Source organism: Thermobia domestica, chromosome 16 (genome assembly GCF_964235325.1).
Source record: "Thermobia domestica chromosome 16, izTheDome1.hap1.1, whole genome shotgun sequence".
In the NCBI taxonomy this organism is placed as follows: domain Eukaryota; kingdom Metazoa; phylum Arthropoda; class Insecta; order Zygentoma; family Lepismatidae; genus Thermobia; species Thermobia domestica.
Window position 1 is genome coordinate 73529239 of NC_137469.1, and position 17048 is coordinate 73546286.

The 17048-nt window shown below is 36.5% G+C and overlaps 1 protein-coding gene across 1 annotated transcript in view; it reads right to left on the minus strand.

Moving 5' to 3' along the window:
- Positions 1-6609: 6609 nt before the first annotated feature.
- LOC145672505 (pickpocket protein 28-like) overlaps positions 6610-17048 on the minus strand; it is a 31149-nt gene continuing 20710 nt past the window's right edge. Inside the window, exons 7-8 of the mRNA XM_081741666.1 lie at positions 10532-10641; positions 6610-7676 (exon numbers count right to left, since the gene is read on the minus strand). Coding sequence (XP_081597792.1) covers positions 7351-7676; positions 10532-10641 — 436 coding nt within the window. The 3' untranslated portion in view covers positions 6610-7350. The remainder of the gene's footprint in view (positions 7677-10531; positions 10642-17048) is intronic.

Here is a 17048-nt window from a genome sequence, read left to right on the forward strand (position 1 = left end):
TGACATCGTACTATACTCTCGCCCCGGGCACTGATTTTCCATGGCACTGTTCACTATAAACAAAAAAATGGATTCTACTATTATAGAAATAGGTATGTTAAAAATCTCACACAAGCTTATTATAAAACAAATTATAAAAGGGTTGCTGGCAAGAGCGTGTGATAAAAGGGGATCGTGATAGGAATTAGATTGAGAACCACTGGTCTAGAGTAATTTTAACCACATTTCTTATAGTTTCAAAAAGATTGCTGTCGGGTTACCTATGGTGAATGGGAGGGGGATACATATAAAAGATTGCTAGAAAATGATCGATATTAGATTCATAGTTTTCGGGGTCGCTTAGATAAATAGTGAGACTTTCAATTTCGCTTAACTCCGATTAAGCTCTCATTAGTAGGGATGGGCACGAACGACTTTTCTTTGAAACTCGACTCGACTCGAAACAGACATCTTTGAGGTCTACTCTTGGACTCGGCGCGAAAAATATCTTCCAACTCGACTCGGATTAGAGTCAAGTCGAACCAAAACGAGCCAAATCCTGTGTGTAGTCCTACCTAGACAATACATAGACAATAATTATTCTATCATCAATTATACTACTATTACTACAAATAATAATAATAATAATAATAATAATAATAATAATAATAATAATAATAATAATAATAATAATAATAATAATAATAATAATTATTATTATTATTATTATTATTATTATTATTATTATTATTATTATTATTATTATGACAACACCGTGTACAAACATGAACAATAGATGGTTAGTAAAGGAATACTAAAAGCTAATTGACTGCCGACGTCGGTAGTCATGAACTCTACAAGGCAAAGACATCGTTCATTATTCTAAGCTGTAAGCGTCGGTGGACTACAGATGGTCAACTATTGACCTCTCGCCAGAAATTGGTGGCCCCGCAGCGACGATCCGTGGTGGCCCAAGTTCCATTTTGAAAACTTTACCACCAGCAGCAGAGACGCGATGAAACGACAACGAACCACAAAATTACTCTCCCAAAATATGTCAAAATGCCTATATGTGTGATTTGTTTATATTTAGGTGAATCAAAAAAAACACAAAACAAATACCCGGGGTGGACGCAAACTATCAATATTACGATTACTAGGCACGTGTTCTCCTGACTTCCCCACGGAAACGATCATAAAAAGCTTGGTTGTTGAAGGATAAATCATTGACGTCTTAATTTAGCCAATCAGACAAACCCCTACATCTCGAGTTCTAGAAGGTGATACCGTGAACCGTTTCAGATTTATTGCTTCCTGGTGGAGTACTATCCATGAGCAAAATTTGAGCATAATAGCCGACATGCATCTTCGGTGCCTCTTATCTTTAGTACAATTTTAACCAGAGATGGTGTGGGTCAATGAAAATTTGATCCACGACCCACCATGACCCACTATCACCCACCACCCAAATGCCCCATTGGCCCACTCTGACCCATCAACCATCGTGATCCACTCTGACCCAGCACCAACTATGAACCACTCTGAACCATTGCGACCAACTCCGACCCACCAAAACCCATCGACATCAACTCTGACCGATGGCCCACGTTCTCCTCTCCATTGACTAAAGAGGTTACACTTGTAATAAAACAAGACTGTGAAATTATCACTTATCGGAGTTTGAATTTCTACCGTCAATGGCTCAAGCACCTCTCTGTTACAATACTGGTGGGTCTGACCTTTACGATATATAATGGCAAAGTGTTTTTCATCTTCCAAATTAAAATGAATTTAAATTTATCATATATAATTATTTCTTTGTTGCCTTACAGACACATTTCAGTAGAAAATAGGGTGAAATTTGAAAGTTTCAAATCAAGGAAAAGTAGACCAACGTAAAAAAAAAAAAAAAAAAAAAAAAAAAAAAAAAAAAAAAGAGAGAGAGAGAGAGAGAGAGAGAAACTAATTTTCTATATAATTAAGCATGCCGTACTAATTGAAAATGCCCATGTAATTAAGTTTAGAATACAAATTTTATGGCCATTTTTCTCTAACTTTATGGCTTGATTGCCTTATGCTCGGAACGCTCCATATATTAAACACCAGCTTCAGCAATTATAAATAGAAAGCAGTGGGTATAAAATTCAAAAAGAACTTTAGTTTGCATTACTCAATTTGTTTCTCAACTAATATCAATCGTTTTCGATTATTTTTACAAATCAACCCACTACCAATTTCCAATATATAGAAAATGCACCCCCGTCCCCCCGCTCATAAAAGACAATTTTAAAAAATGCCAGGACATATTCTCTTTATTTTTAATAAAGAGTTATATGCTGAATTTCAGCTCTCAGTTGAACGGCTTGTAAGATACTAAATTTTTCGCAAAAATTCGGACTTCTACTCCCCCTAAGGATATGTATTATAATGAAAGTGACACGCGTATGGTAACTTCCCATTTGGGAATGGAGCCTGATTATATACCAAGCGTCAATTCATTTGACTTTGCAATTTGACCGTGATGATTACGCAGACATAGTTACTTTCAATTTTTTATCATACATATCCTTATTTCATATGTTACAGATGATTCAAAAATATTTTTTCAAGCAGTTAGCTCCTCTAGAATCTCACAGGCTGCATCCCAAAATCCAACTCCTACTATCCTATGACAATCCAAAAGTGACTGAACTTTTTTTATTAGGAACAAATGACAAAAGAAAAATGGAGATCTTGAAAGTAAAATGTAGAAAAGCTCGGTGCCCCCAATAACTACATATTTCTCCACCCCTTCATCCCGAACTTAAAAATAAAACTTAATTCGAATATGGTTAATTAGTGAATTTATTACAGTTAAATTCCACTCACTACATGCTACAGCTACAACTATGTAACAAAAAATAACAACTGTGAAACATGTTCTGAATTACTATTAGATTTCTTACGCTATTATTAAACATATTAGAATAGTAAAAGAGGATTGTTCGTGAAATAGTATATTTGCTCTTGATTTATAACTTTTTCATACGGAAAAAATTAAAATATTATTCAAGTTTTAAACTTTGCACTCTGCAAATATGTTGCCCTCTAGGCAATGGGACTAATGTGAAATGTGGACTAATGTGGACTAATGGGAAATGCTGCACTGTTAGCGGCGCTGAAAACTTACGATTCGATTCTAATATCGAATGATTTCGATATCTTTATGTCGCTACGTAACCACCCTGGGTGCTAATGGAAGCTTAATTGGACTTGAATTGAAAGTAGAACTATTCACCTAAGCGACCACGAAACTATAGATTCGATACTAATATCGACCCGTTTCTAGCATTTTTGATATGTATCCCGACAGTACTCTTTTTCCAGACTGTAAGAAATATAGTTAAAATTGCTCTAGATATATCAGAATTATGTTGAAATACACACATAAATCCACTTTTATATTCTGTATAAATAGAGAGTGAGCGAGCGAGCGAGCGAGAGAGGGCGACTCAAGGCATCACCACCTCCACATTGCAAAAGCATATATCAGGAATTGAATTGAAAATCTATGTAAAGACTTTCTGCTGTGGCATGCTTCATAAGGACAATTCCAGTCTGCTCACGTGACCTTTGGGGTTCATGAATTTTTTTTGCGAGCGTTCCGACTTTGGATTCTCTGTTTATGCCTTCTGTTTATGCATCGAATAACTTTTCAAGAACATAAATGACATTCTGTATTATGAATGTTGAGAATTACCCTCTATATGACAAATAGCTGCAAATAAATACACTACATAATTTATTTATTGCTATTGAACGAGTTTCTTAACTTGTATTTACATCCTCATATATAATACCGACCTACTGTGAAAATTATCTCAGATGTTATATTCTAAACATAATAATTACTATGTTCTGCAATGATTATGTTATATATACACAACTTATGTATTCTAATGTAATTATTTTATATAATTTTTCATGCATTGCGGAAAATATAATTTTAAAAAAAAGATTAGCCTAGACGGGATTCGAACCCTCAACCTTATGATTCGAAATCCGACAGCTTACCAATGAGCTAACACAACCTTCTAGCGATGTATAACGGATCTCAAGATAATTATGACATTCATATCCATTACAAACGCCGTTTCTGTTCTACTTTGACTTTTATTTTAGTACTCAGGCGATAATTATGTTCTATTTCTTTACTTTGAGCATTCTTTTACATATGGAAAGATTCTTTAACGTATTTAAATGTTCCATTACGTATGGAGAGCTAAATGACAAACAAGCATGTGCTGACAAGGTTTCGAAATATTGTATGATTAAGTATTTCAATCAATGTTGCTTTTTTAAACACTTGGTAACAAGTCTTATTATATTTAAAAGAAGAAAAACACATCTGCAAACTTTTTCCCAATTGCAAAGGCTGGCTTGGAGGTTCGAACCTGGCTTACTTTTTCCCGAAGATACCCGAAGCTGGACTTAGAAAATTATTGCCTCAAAACACCAGTAAAGAATGCGCTCAACCTTTTTGAGACAAGGTGTACATGTTATAATAACTGAGGGTGCAATGCACACGTCTGTTAAGGCTAATTGACTAGATCTTTATTACATGACTGAAATAAAATCTACCATACTCGTTTGGAAAAAAGTCGTTTCAAGGTACTGGCGGCTACCATTTTGCAAGATGGTGGCCGAAGCTCCACTCGGATTTCTCAGGACTTTTAGTATGTTGATTGAACTAGTATTCCACACACCTGTACCGACTTTTATCTCTTTCTGACGATTTTCTGGCGTTTTGTGTGCGGAATAACGAAAAAAAGTAGTTTTACGGCATTGGACAACTATTCCACAAATCTCTTTATGATTTTTTCCCCACCATCTTACAATTTCTGTCTAATTTGCCCACACTGTAAGTGATCTAACTTCTTTGCGCATGTTTTTATAGCCCCTCTCGTAGCAACGGCGAAACAACACATAACAGCACAAACAGACGAAACTGCTGAAACAACTCAATTCTGGTGATGCCTGCATTAGAGAAGCTCAGGCTAGTAACAAGTTCAATTTGTTAAGGGGAAGGGAGAACAAAGTGAATACCGAGGGAGAAATGACAAAGATGTCGAGAAACACCATAAAACTGTTTTATTTATTATTTTATTATTTATGGTATCTGTAACAGAGATGTAGCTCTTTTGACAAAGGATATACTAAACTGAGAAATATTACAGTACACAAATCCAAGACTACGAAGGTTCATCATATTAAGAAAAAAAAAAAGCTGTACATATTCAATTCAATTGCTTATTTTTTGTATGTTATAGGAGATGTTTGGTGTATCTAACACGATCATACTAGTAATATGCACTAAATTGAATTTAATTCGGTGCACACAATTACAATTAATTCGTATATAAAATTAAGTGAATTTAAAAATTTAGAAGAGTAGCTGTTATGTTTTAACGTTATGCTTTAGAAGAGTAAAAAATAATTTAGGGCACTTGGGTCCTACCTGGCCTGGGTCAGCTTTCTTCCCTTAGTTTGTAGCGATAATAGTTAAAATTTGATCGATGTGATTCCCTCAAGAGCCGCCATTGTGTTTTTAACTTCCACTTACTTGCGATTCAAAAATTTCCAAGCAGCATTGTAATTTATATTCTACTATCGATGACACTACTGGCAATTTACATGTCTCAAATTTAAATCTAGACAGTCATCAGCTAATGTCTTCGTTTTGATTATGACTATTCATATGATAGATTCCAAGATATTGAGGAGTGATTTGTATGGTACCCTCCTGGGGATCACATCTACATAATTTCCATGACTGTCGAAGTTAAGAAAGTACATAGTCTTTACCTTCATACACAGCTCTTGGGCGTTCATACTCTGTCTTGAAAACTGAAGGTGGGAACATTACATTATTTTATATACAGGGCGTTAATATACTCTGTGTCATAAATTGAGCAGCCGAATTGTTATATCAAATAAAAGAAAAAAAGTGATACAATGAACATTCAGAGTTATAAGCCGACTAAAATGCGAAACATCACATTTCAAAACGTCCTGGCTTGAAAACTATGGGACCTATCGCAAATGGTACAAGGAGTAACACAGGAACTATCATGAAGTCTATCCAAATATTCATGTTTCACATCCTTTGGGAATCATACACCAAAAAGTACTCAATTATCACACTTAAAATATCCCAATATAGGTATCTACAAGCACGAAATAACAACAGACACCTATAAGCAACCATAGTAAATCCCACTTACTTCATACAATTTGTTGAGCCAATATATGAAATTTGGATATTTAGTTAGAACGCATATTGGTTCTTGGGTAATTCCTTGAATCGCTTGCGAGAGTCCATAATTTTCAAACCGTGATGTATCGAATTTTAGGAGATTTATAACTCTGAAAATATTCGTTTTCAGACTTAAGCTTATTGGAACTTTCTTCTTTCATTTGATGTAAGGAATCAGTTCCTAAATGTATGGCTCGGAAGTTCAAATTAACATAATGTATATGAGTAAAAACCATAACGGTTTAAGTCAAAATTGAGACTTTCATAAATGGAAATTACACACAAGAAAGTTCATGTGGTAAGAAAATCTAAGCAGAATAATAGTATTTGCCAGATGTATAAAAGTTGTTTAGAACTGCAGTTTTATTTAAATAATAATAATAATAATAATAATAATAATAATAATAATAATAATAATAATAATAATAATAATAATAATAATAATAATAATAATAAAACACTTACGGGATCAACCAACTTTAAACTTGGAAAAGAGGTTTATGCACTTACACCGTTATAGTTTTCACCCTGGAAAGCTCTACGAAATAGGGTACCGGCAAAATTGCTCCTCTTGGAACCAAATATAATACTATAGTGCAATGTGGTACAGGTGTAGCTATTTTACAAACTCTAACTCAATATATAAATAGATACTTAAATATGGAATTATCACATCCAAAATTGCGATCTGTTATGAAACAAGTACAATAAAAGTTCTTGTTGTTATGCACACCTGTACAAATATACTTGGAGGATCATGTTTCAATACCCAGAAGGAAATGGGAGATCATCGTTAAGACAATTACATACTTTTCCCGAAATCAGTTCAAAAATTGCACTTATAACAAATTTCCTATTTATACAATAGACACGAACAAAAGAGACAGTTCTTGTCTTCTGACGTAGATATCTACAAGCATCAAATAGAAACAGACACTTATAGACGAGTATAGCAAATTCTTCCTGCACTTCAACTCACATTTTTTTGTTTAGTTTTTTGTAATTCTAATTACAGAATTCCATCCTTTGCCTCTATTTTCTTTCAGTGCTTAACATTGTTCCTTTCTGTTCTGGTTTTATGGCATATATTTGAAGAATCCTTCCCTATGTTTATCTGAACTAAGATGAAGATTATTAATTGCATTATGAGAGTTGTCATTGTTCCATCCATTTGAGCGTATGCATGAATCAGTCAATTGAAGAGGTAGGACTTTGGCATATTTAGAATTAGAAGCCTTCTTCGGCGTCAACAACTGTTGCTGTACATCAGAATCCTCTGGTCTGCTCCCACAGATTAGAATGGATATTAGACGGGCGATCAGTCTTATTAAATAATATATAATCTCTGCTGCACTCAGGAGACTGAATCCAAGAAACAGACCCGCTAAGCCACCGAACGATACTGGAATTCAAAACAGAAATAAAACATAGTTAATAAAGATACAAATACTTATACATAAAATACAATTGAATATGTGAATAGAATAACAGCAGTGGCGAACCGTGTGGGTGAAATTGGAGTTGCTCGGAGAAGATATTGCTAAGCGACATTTTTTAAAATAAACTTTTGAGTGAATTGGAAAAGAGAGTTCAACATTCCTATGTAATACAAGGCAATGCCACATATCAAACAAGTTTTCCCTATTATCTTCATGTATATTTCCGAACTTCAACTAGTACTATCATACTGTTCTGTGATCTGATCACAACCCACACCACCTAACTCAGCTTCGATGGAAGTAGCATACTATTATCTTCCCCCGAGTCACTCATATACATAAGCATATACAGTATATATGACGCGTACGAATGAATGTGTATTTCCGTATGTCTTATTTCGGTATAATTTTCTTCATATTTATATAATTAGATATCGAGATTATTATTTTTAAATTTTAATTTGAATATTTGAATTTGTATAGTATACGAGTGTCCTCTTTGCAGGAAAAATGCCGCGGTTACAGTTGACACTTTCTTACCATTGGGAATATTAATATATACTGTAAGTTCATTGAGTTTATGCTGTAGTTGTAAAATACGGTTTCGCTATTATTTCTTAATAATTTCCATTTGATAGCCCTCGGATTTTATCTTAGGCCCTGTGGCAGGTTTGTTAAGTGTCCCTTGCAGGCCGGTAGCCAGCCCAAAATGTAGGGCAAAGGGGGGGGGCGACCCAACTATATTATAGTTCATTTGCAAGCCTACCGTGAAAATTTTAGGGTGGGCCAGTGAAAATTTAGAGGGTCCGACCTCCCTAGCCCCCCGTGAATACAGGCCGGTCCCTTGATTGTATATATCACTCTGCTTTTACTATAGGTACTTTTCAGTAGAATTACGCTTCGCCATTAAATAAGAGTTCAAATCCAAAATTATACAGTTTTAAAGAACACAAAAATTAATTTAAAATGCACAGAAGTATTGCTTTGGACTAAGAACAACGCTACCGAAATGTACTGTGCCTTGGTTTTATTCGATTTCTTGTGTTAACTAATCATTGACAATGCTATCTTCAAATTCAAATACCTGAAAGTAATATTTTGAATGTGTAGGGGCCTATATGGTTCTATCTCTTATCGATTTAATTTATATATTTCTCATGTTAAATGTAGAAAAGTGTTTATAATAGTTACGTTATATTAATTTATTAGTTCCAACTTGTAGTCCATTTACATCTGTAGATATTAAGCCCTTTGTTTATCGAATTTAAATCTGCCAAAGACAAGGATTTTAGGGTCTTTCATGAGTGGACATTCGATGTGCGCATTAATTTATTACTTAAAATGTGTAACTTCACTATTTGTTAATATTTTCTAAACGAATAAGAAATGTGACGAGTGAAATACGTATAGCCTTATAGAAAAATCGTCGTTAATTTGATTTGTTATTTCTTTTCTATCCTAAACTGAATTTTGATTGCTATTTAAACATTATTTATGAAGTTTCTATCATGCTCAATAAATTATTATTATATTTTAAATATATTTTTGAGAAATTAGATTGGAACCAGAAGCTTGCACACCATAACACTTCACAAGATTGTGGAACAGATGAACGTGTACCATCATGAAATTTAAACTTGTCGGATGGATGAATTCCGTTGTTTTCGAAAATCTGACTCAAATTTTAACCGGTCATAAACTCGGAAACCGAAAGTCAGCACAACATAATATTTCACCCAGCAGTCCAAGGTCTACCACCGCGCCAAGTTTGATCTTGATCAGAGTAATTTAGTGTGTATGATTTTTTAAATTTCGAAAATTTGTCACAATATTGAAAAATCTGACAGTTTAAAAATGACTAGTCTATACCATTGAATGAATTAGTGCTATTTTCGTAGGAATGTTAGTTGGCGTATGCAAATAATTATCTGGTAATTAGTCAGTTCTTGCGTACACAGTATCCCTAATCATAATTCTCAACATAATCTGATCACTGCAGGCCTCTGTATATACGTTTCTGTAATAAATTGAAAAAGACTATCATACTCTTGTTCCATTTCGCTTAAGGTGGATCACTAGGTGTTCTCAGTGCTATGCTTGAATAGTGTGGCGTTGCCAGGTAGTGTCGAGTGAGTATTTGTGCCAGATAATAGAGGACGTAATCATGGAATTCTGCTTGAATGCTTTCTGGAGAAATTAGTTTTCGACCCTTTCTGCAATTCACGGCTAAGTTCCGCTTCTTTAATTGCAACGCTATAATCTAGGAATTAAACGTACAATTTGGCAACAACGCATTATGGCGTTCAGCGCAACTTTTTTCTCAAAATCTATTTCCTTAAATGTAAATTAATATTTAAATAAAATGTGAAACATAACACTAAAAACGGTCAAACAATATATCTATTTCGTAATAAGATCGTTACTTTTAACGTACTTCAAACATTCAAATAAACATTTCATAAAATTGAGCACTTCTAGTAAGATCTAACAGCATGTGCCATCTTGTGAGCTCATTGTAAAACGAATCAAATATTTTCCTTTATTTATTACCTTTTTTGATATTAGAAGACACAACCAAATGAATTAGTGTCTTGCCTTGCAGCTGAAACATAACTTTATCTTATAGTACAATATTTATAATATATAACGTTTCATTGCGTAGTAGTTAAGGGAATGAGCTAAAATATGTACTGACTTCCGGGTGGTGATCCACCCTAATGCACTATTAACTCTAAATAAATGAACTAGAGAGAGAATCAGCTTTTGGGAAGAGAAAACAAACAAATTTCATAAATTTTATAATTGTCATCTAACGTACCCATTAGATCCAGTATTCCAAACTTGACATCTTTCCTATAGCTGACTGCTCCTAGACTTTTGAAGAACACATCAACATAACCAAATGCTTCCATATCATAAGGATTATCCCTTTAAAAAAAAATAAAGTAAAGTATTTTTAAAAACAATTATTGAATAGCTAAACCTAGTGGATTTTGTCAATCATGTAAATAAAATGCACTGTATATACATAGAATACACACACAATTTGACATTAAGTTGTTATTATTGTTGTTATAGTTAAGTTGCTACGTATTAAAATTTGTAAAATTCCCTGTTAAAATTAGACTAAATTATCAGAAAAGTTGGGATTTCGGGAAGGTCCGATTCCCCAGAACTCACTCCTTCCCCCTCGCGTGCGTCATTGGAACGAAAATGAGTCCAGAAAATTGTTTTTCGCTCGTATCTTTTTTGTTCTATGTAGATCCTGAAGCTGAAAGTTGTAGTGTAAATGAAATAAAATGAAATATTTAGTTTAAGGTCCCATGATTATGCCCTTTATTCTAAGGGAGACTAAGGATTACGGCAAATGCATGATGATGGAATAATTGGTAGAATGAAAATTTGGGAGAAAATGGAAGTACCCCAAAGAAACCCACGGACACTATATCATCCACCACAAACTTACTTATCCGGAGATCGAACCAGCGATTCCATGCATCAGAAATAAGCACTCTACCACTGAGCTACGGTGCCCTCCAAGTTGTAGTGCAGTTATATCATTTTTGGTTTTAGTAGAGAAATAAGGATGGAGATGAAATGTATTCTTGAGACGTTTAACCGATTGCAGGAAAAAGCTTCTTACTGTCTATTACTATTTTTAGTGTATAGTGATCAACGTTAAAACAGTTCTTCCTATCTTGTATTGTTTTTGCTCTATGTAAATGACTATTGAAACCAAACTTGAAGTGGATTTTTATCACTTTCAGTTTTAGTACCATTAATGATAGAGATGAAATGTATTCTTGAGACATTTAATCGATTACAGGAAAATGTTTCTCGCTATTTATTTCTACTCTACACTCTCTGTGTTCAACTTTAAAACCGAAAATGTTTCATTTCAACCACTTCCGGTTTCAGTATCACCTCCATCAACATACTCAACTCTAACTTTTGACCCCTCTTCGTCCTAGTTTTATCTCTCTACATCGGTGATCCATAATGTGGCTCTTGAGATTTTTAGTCTCCCGGACGGACGGACACATGGACACACGGACAGAATAATTCCTATCTTATGGTCAAGTCTTTGAATAATAAGCCAATCTAGTGATGGATCTTTCAGCATTTCTGCCTGCTACAGGACTTATCTAGAAATAGGCTTCCATCAACCAATCGTCCACAGATAATGTGGAGGGTGTTCGCGTCCCGCTGTAGTCAGACTGTCGCATGAACCCCCACATGATAGAGGATGTGCTGCATATTAGCCGCGAAAGGATCCAGTAGACTCTGGAAGAAGATATATAACAGTATATATTAACACTTTCGATTCTGGGCTAATCTGACCTTCTTTATTCCAGTATTTTTTTAGGCCTTTTTAAAAATTTTATAACACATTGCTAAATGATGATATATGCACTAAAAATATTGGAAACAAGTTTCTGAACTTTAGATTTTATTATGAATATATAATTTGGTGATGTAAAAAGGGGTAGTTCGCTACACTGCTGTTTGAAGTATGTCCTTTTTGAACAAACGAAAACAATTTTTACAATATATAAATAATGGCGCGTCCTCAGGTTGCGGATCGAGGAGAAGGCCTCTAGATATAGAGGTTAGCTGCGAATATACTGAATAAGCAGTCGCGGACAGCCGACTAGGAGTGGTCCTCCAGCTTGGGGGTTTGGGTAGGGCTAACAACCTCATCCTGTAAAAAAAAGCACTTGTTCAGAAATATTCACAAAAGCCTCGGACAAGGACTGATAACTTGGCACGACCTCAGCAAAAGAAAATGGACATGAGATTTGGAACATGGAATATTAGGAGTCTTTATAGGGTAGGCGCGTTAAAATCCGTAACAAGGGAGTTAGAGAAATACAGGATGGACGTAGTAGGAGTTCAGGAAGTTAGGTGGGAAGGAAATGGATCTGAGAATTCCGGAAATTTTACGTTCTTTCACGGGGAAGGAAATAAAAATCACCAGTTAGGAACAGGGTTTTTCGTTCATAAACGTATATTACCAGCAATTAAACGGGTTGAATTTGTTACTGACAGACTTTCTTTTATTACTCTTAAGGGACGGTGGTGTGATATTATTGTTTTAAATGTACATGCCCCAACAGAAGATAAGGATGACGATATAAAAGACAGTTTTTACGAAGAAGTGGAACGGATATTTGACCAACTCCCGCGATACCATATGAAAATTCTATTAGGGGATTTCAATGCGAAGGTAGGACGAGAGGATATTTTCAAACCGATTATAGGGAACGAAAGTCTGCATAAGGAAAGTAATGACAACGGTGTTAGACTCGTGAACTTTGCAACATCCAAAAACCTAATCGTGAAGAGTACAAAATTCCCACATCGCGACGTTCATAAATACACTTGGACATCACCAGACGGGAAAACGGTTTGGGTACAAAACCTCGCGGCCAGAACCTCGCGGCGACAACCTCGCGGACCAAAACCTCGCCTGGCCAAAACCTCGCCTCCCAAAACCTCGCGGCCCAAAATCTCGCCAGGCCGAAACCTCGCCTGGCCAAAACCTCGCCGCCCAAAACCTCGCGGGACAAAATCTCGCCGGGCCAAAACCCCGCCTGGCCAAAACCTCGCCGCCCAAAACGTCGCGGGCCAAAACCTCGCCTGGCCAAAACCTCGCCGGGCCAAAACCTCGCGCCCCAAAATATCGCCAAACCAAAAATTTCGCCTGACCAAAATGTAAATGTTCCAACAGATGATAAGGATGACGGTATAAAAGACGTTGTTTCAGAAGAAGTATCACGGGTATTTGACCAAGTCCCGCGATACCATATGAAAATTCTATTTCTGTATTAGAGGATTTCAATGTGAAGGTAGGGCGACAGGATGTTTTTAAACTGGTTATAGGGAAAGAAAGTCTGCATAAGGAAAGTAATGACAACTAACGAGGTTAATTTCGTGAACTTTGGAACATCCAAAAACTTAAAATTTTAACAAAAATCTAATAATATTTATGAAAGTATGAAATAATATATGAGTTTTTACGACGTCCCTTGATTATGTCCTGTAGGTTAAAGGAGACGTAGATGACCAGGAGGAAGGAAATGATCGAATAAAGAAAATGGGAGGAAACGGGAATAAAACGAGAAAGCCCACGCACACGATGTTTTGTATCATCATCATCATCTTATTATTATTATTATTATTATTTGTAATGTGGAATTGTATATTAGGAAACACATTGGGTAAATTTTAAAGTTAAGTTTCATTCGCGGCGAGGTTTTGGCTCGGCGAGATTTTGGGCGGCGAGGTTTTGGCCCGGCGAGATTTTGTCCCGCGAGGTTTTGGGCGGCGAGGTTTTGGCCACGCGAGGTTTTGGGCGGCGAGGTTTTGGCCACGCGAGGTTTTGGCCCGGCGAGATTTTGTCCCGCGAGGTTTTGGGCGGCGAGGTTTTGGCCACGCGAGGTTTTGGCCCGGCGAGATTTTGGCCCGCGAGGTTTTGGCCGGCGAGATTTTGGGCGGCGATGTTTCGGCCGCGAGATTTTGTCCGTATACCGGGAAAACACATAATCAAATTGATCACGTTTTAGTAGATAGAAGAAGGCAATCTAGCATAATTGATGTCCGGTCATTTAGAGGGGCTGATTGTGACACTGACCACTACCTGGTAGCAGCGATAATACGAGAGAGGTTATCGTTGAATAAAGGTAATATTCATTGTCCGAAAACGGAGAGATTCAATTTAAAGAAATTAGAAGAGAGCCAGGTAAGAGAGGAATATCAGATTGAAGTTTCGAATAGATTTTCGGCTTTAGAAGATTCGGAGTGTACTAGTGTTGAGGATAACTGGATTGAAATTAGAGATAGCATTAAAATTTCAGCAAAAGAAAAATTGGGACACGCGGAAATACGTATGAACAAACCATGGTTCGACCAGGAATGCATAAAACTAGCAGAGAAGAGAAAACAGGCAAAATTACGCTGGCTACAAAATCCGAATGAAATGACTACACAAAATTTCGCAGATATCAGGCGGGAAACTTCCAAAACTTTTAGAACAAAGAAACGCGATTTTCTGAAAGCTAAAATTAAGGAACTTGAAGATAATAGTAAAAATAAAAACATACGGGACATGTATAAGGGAATCAACGAATTTAAGAAAGGCTATCAACCTCGTGCTTATATATTAAAGAAATCTGACGGTACAGTTCTCACTGACACGGATAGCATCTTAAATAGATGGAAAGATTTCTTTGACGATTTGCTTAACACGCAACCAAAAACTAGTGTTCGTGGAGAAAAGGAGATACACACCGCAGAACCGTATATTCCAGAACCCAACCGAATAGAAGTAGAAACCGCTATAAAGAAATTAAAGAAACACAAATCTCCGGGTGTAGATGAAATTCCGGCTGAGTTAATTTTAGCTGGAGGCGAAAAATTGTGGAACAAGATACACAAACTCACTCTCCTTATCTGGAACAAGGAAGAATTGCCACAAGAGTGGAAAGAATCAATCATTGTTCCAATTCACAAGAAAGGCGACAAAACTGACTGTAGTAAATATCGAGGCATTTCTCTTCTGTCAACATCCTATAAAATCCTTTCAAATATTATGTTAGCAAGACTGACCCCATACGCAGATGAAATTATTGGAGATTATCAGTGCGGATTTAGACGAAATCGATCAACTATCGACCAAATATTTACCATTCGCCAAATACTCGAAAAAAAGTGGGAATACAATACCCCGGTACATCAACTATTTATTGATTTTAGAAAGGCGTACGACTCGGTTAGGAGAGAAACATTATACAACGTTCTTGCAGAACTTGGAATACCGAGAAAGCTAATTAGATTAATTAAGATATGTTTAAATGAATCCCAAAGTAAAGTCCGGGTAGGAAATTTTTTGTCCACGAGCTTTCACGTCGAAAATGGCCTGAAACAAGGAGATGCGTTGTCGCCATTATTATTTAACTTCGTTTTGGAATACGCTATAAGGAAAATCAAAGATAGCAACCAGGGCTTACAGTTGAACGGTATTCACCAGGTTATGGCATATGCTGATGATGTAAATTTAATAGGAGATGATAGGAGAACAATAGAAAGAAATGCAGAGATCTTATTAAACGCTTGCAGGGACATGGGTTTAGAAGTAAATGCAGAGAAAACTAAATACATGGAAGTGCGTCGGGACCGGAATACAGCCAATTATGGATGCGTTAAAATACTAAATAATACTTTTGATAAAGTGGATACTTTCAAATATCTAGGATCAGTATTAACAGAGGAAAATCATATTCACGGAGAAATTAAATGTCGACTAAAAGCAGGGAATTCGTGTTACTATTCGGTTCAAAATCTCTTGTCGTCGCGAATTCTGTCGAGGAATTTGAAACTTAAAATATACAAAACGATAATCATGCCTGTTGTTGTGTATGGCTGCGAAACATGGTCACTTACTCTGAGGGAAGAACATAGACTGAAAGTATTTGAGAACAAGATCCTGAGACGAATATTCGGACCCAAGAGGAACGGGAATGGGGAATGGCGGAAACTTCATAACGAGGAACTACATAATTTATATGGTTTACCCAACATTGTTAGGGTCGTCAAGTCTAGGAGGCTTAGATGGGCGGGTCATGTAGCTAGAATGGAAGAAAGTAGAGACGCTTTCAAAGTTTTGACTGGAAGACCAATCGGAAAACGACCATTAGGAAGACCTAGGCGCAGATGGGAGGACAATATTAAGATGGATCTCGCAGAGATTGGAATACAGAGTAGAAACTGGATGCAGTTAGCTAAGGATAGAAGTCAGTGGAGAGCTTTTGTGAACGCGGCATTGAACCTCCGGGTTCCATAGGCCATAGAGTTAGTTAGTTAGTTAGTTAATTCTCACTGCGTGTGAAGTGCGAGCAGTTGCAATGGTGTGCAATAAGGAGCGGGAATTGACCGCTGAGTTCCGTTATTGTGTAGCGACGATTCTGCATGATGCTTTCCCGAACAAGGTCAACAAGCTCGTCTGTGATGACGGTTGATCTCACACTGCGCTCCTCATCATGCACATTTTAGCGTCCAGCAGTGGCGTAGCACACTTTTGCGGGCCCCCCCGCAAAGTATAGAGAAGGGGCCCTAGTTGTAAAGCCGACAGAGGTAAGGTTGAAGTTCTACTTCTTTAAATCTTTATTCATCGCAAGACTTCGGGGCCCCCTATACCTCGGGGCCCCCCCGCACTGCGGGGGATGCGGGGGCAGCTGCTACGCCACTGGCGTCCAGCAATGCAACAATCTCCTTCCTCATGACGTTAAGTAAAATAGACCTAGCACAACTGACGATGGATTTCAATCGGCGCTATG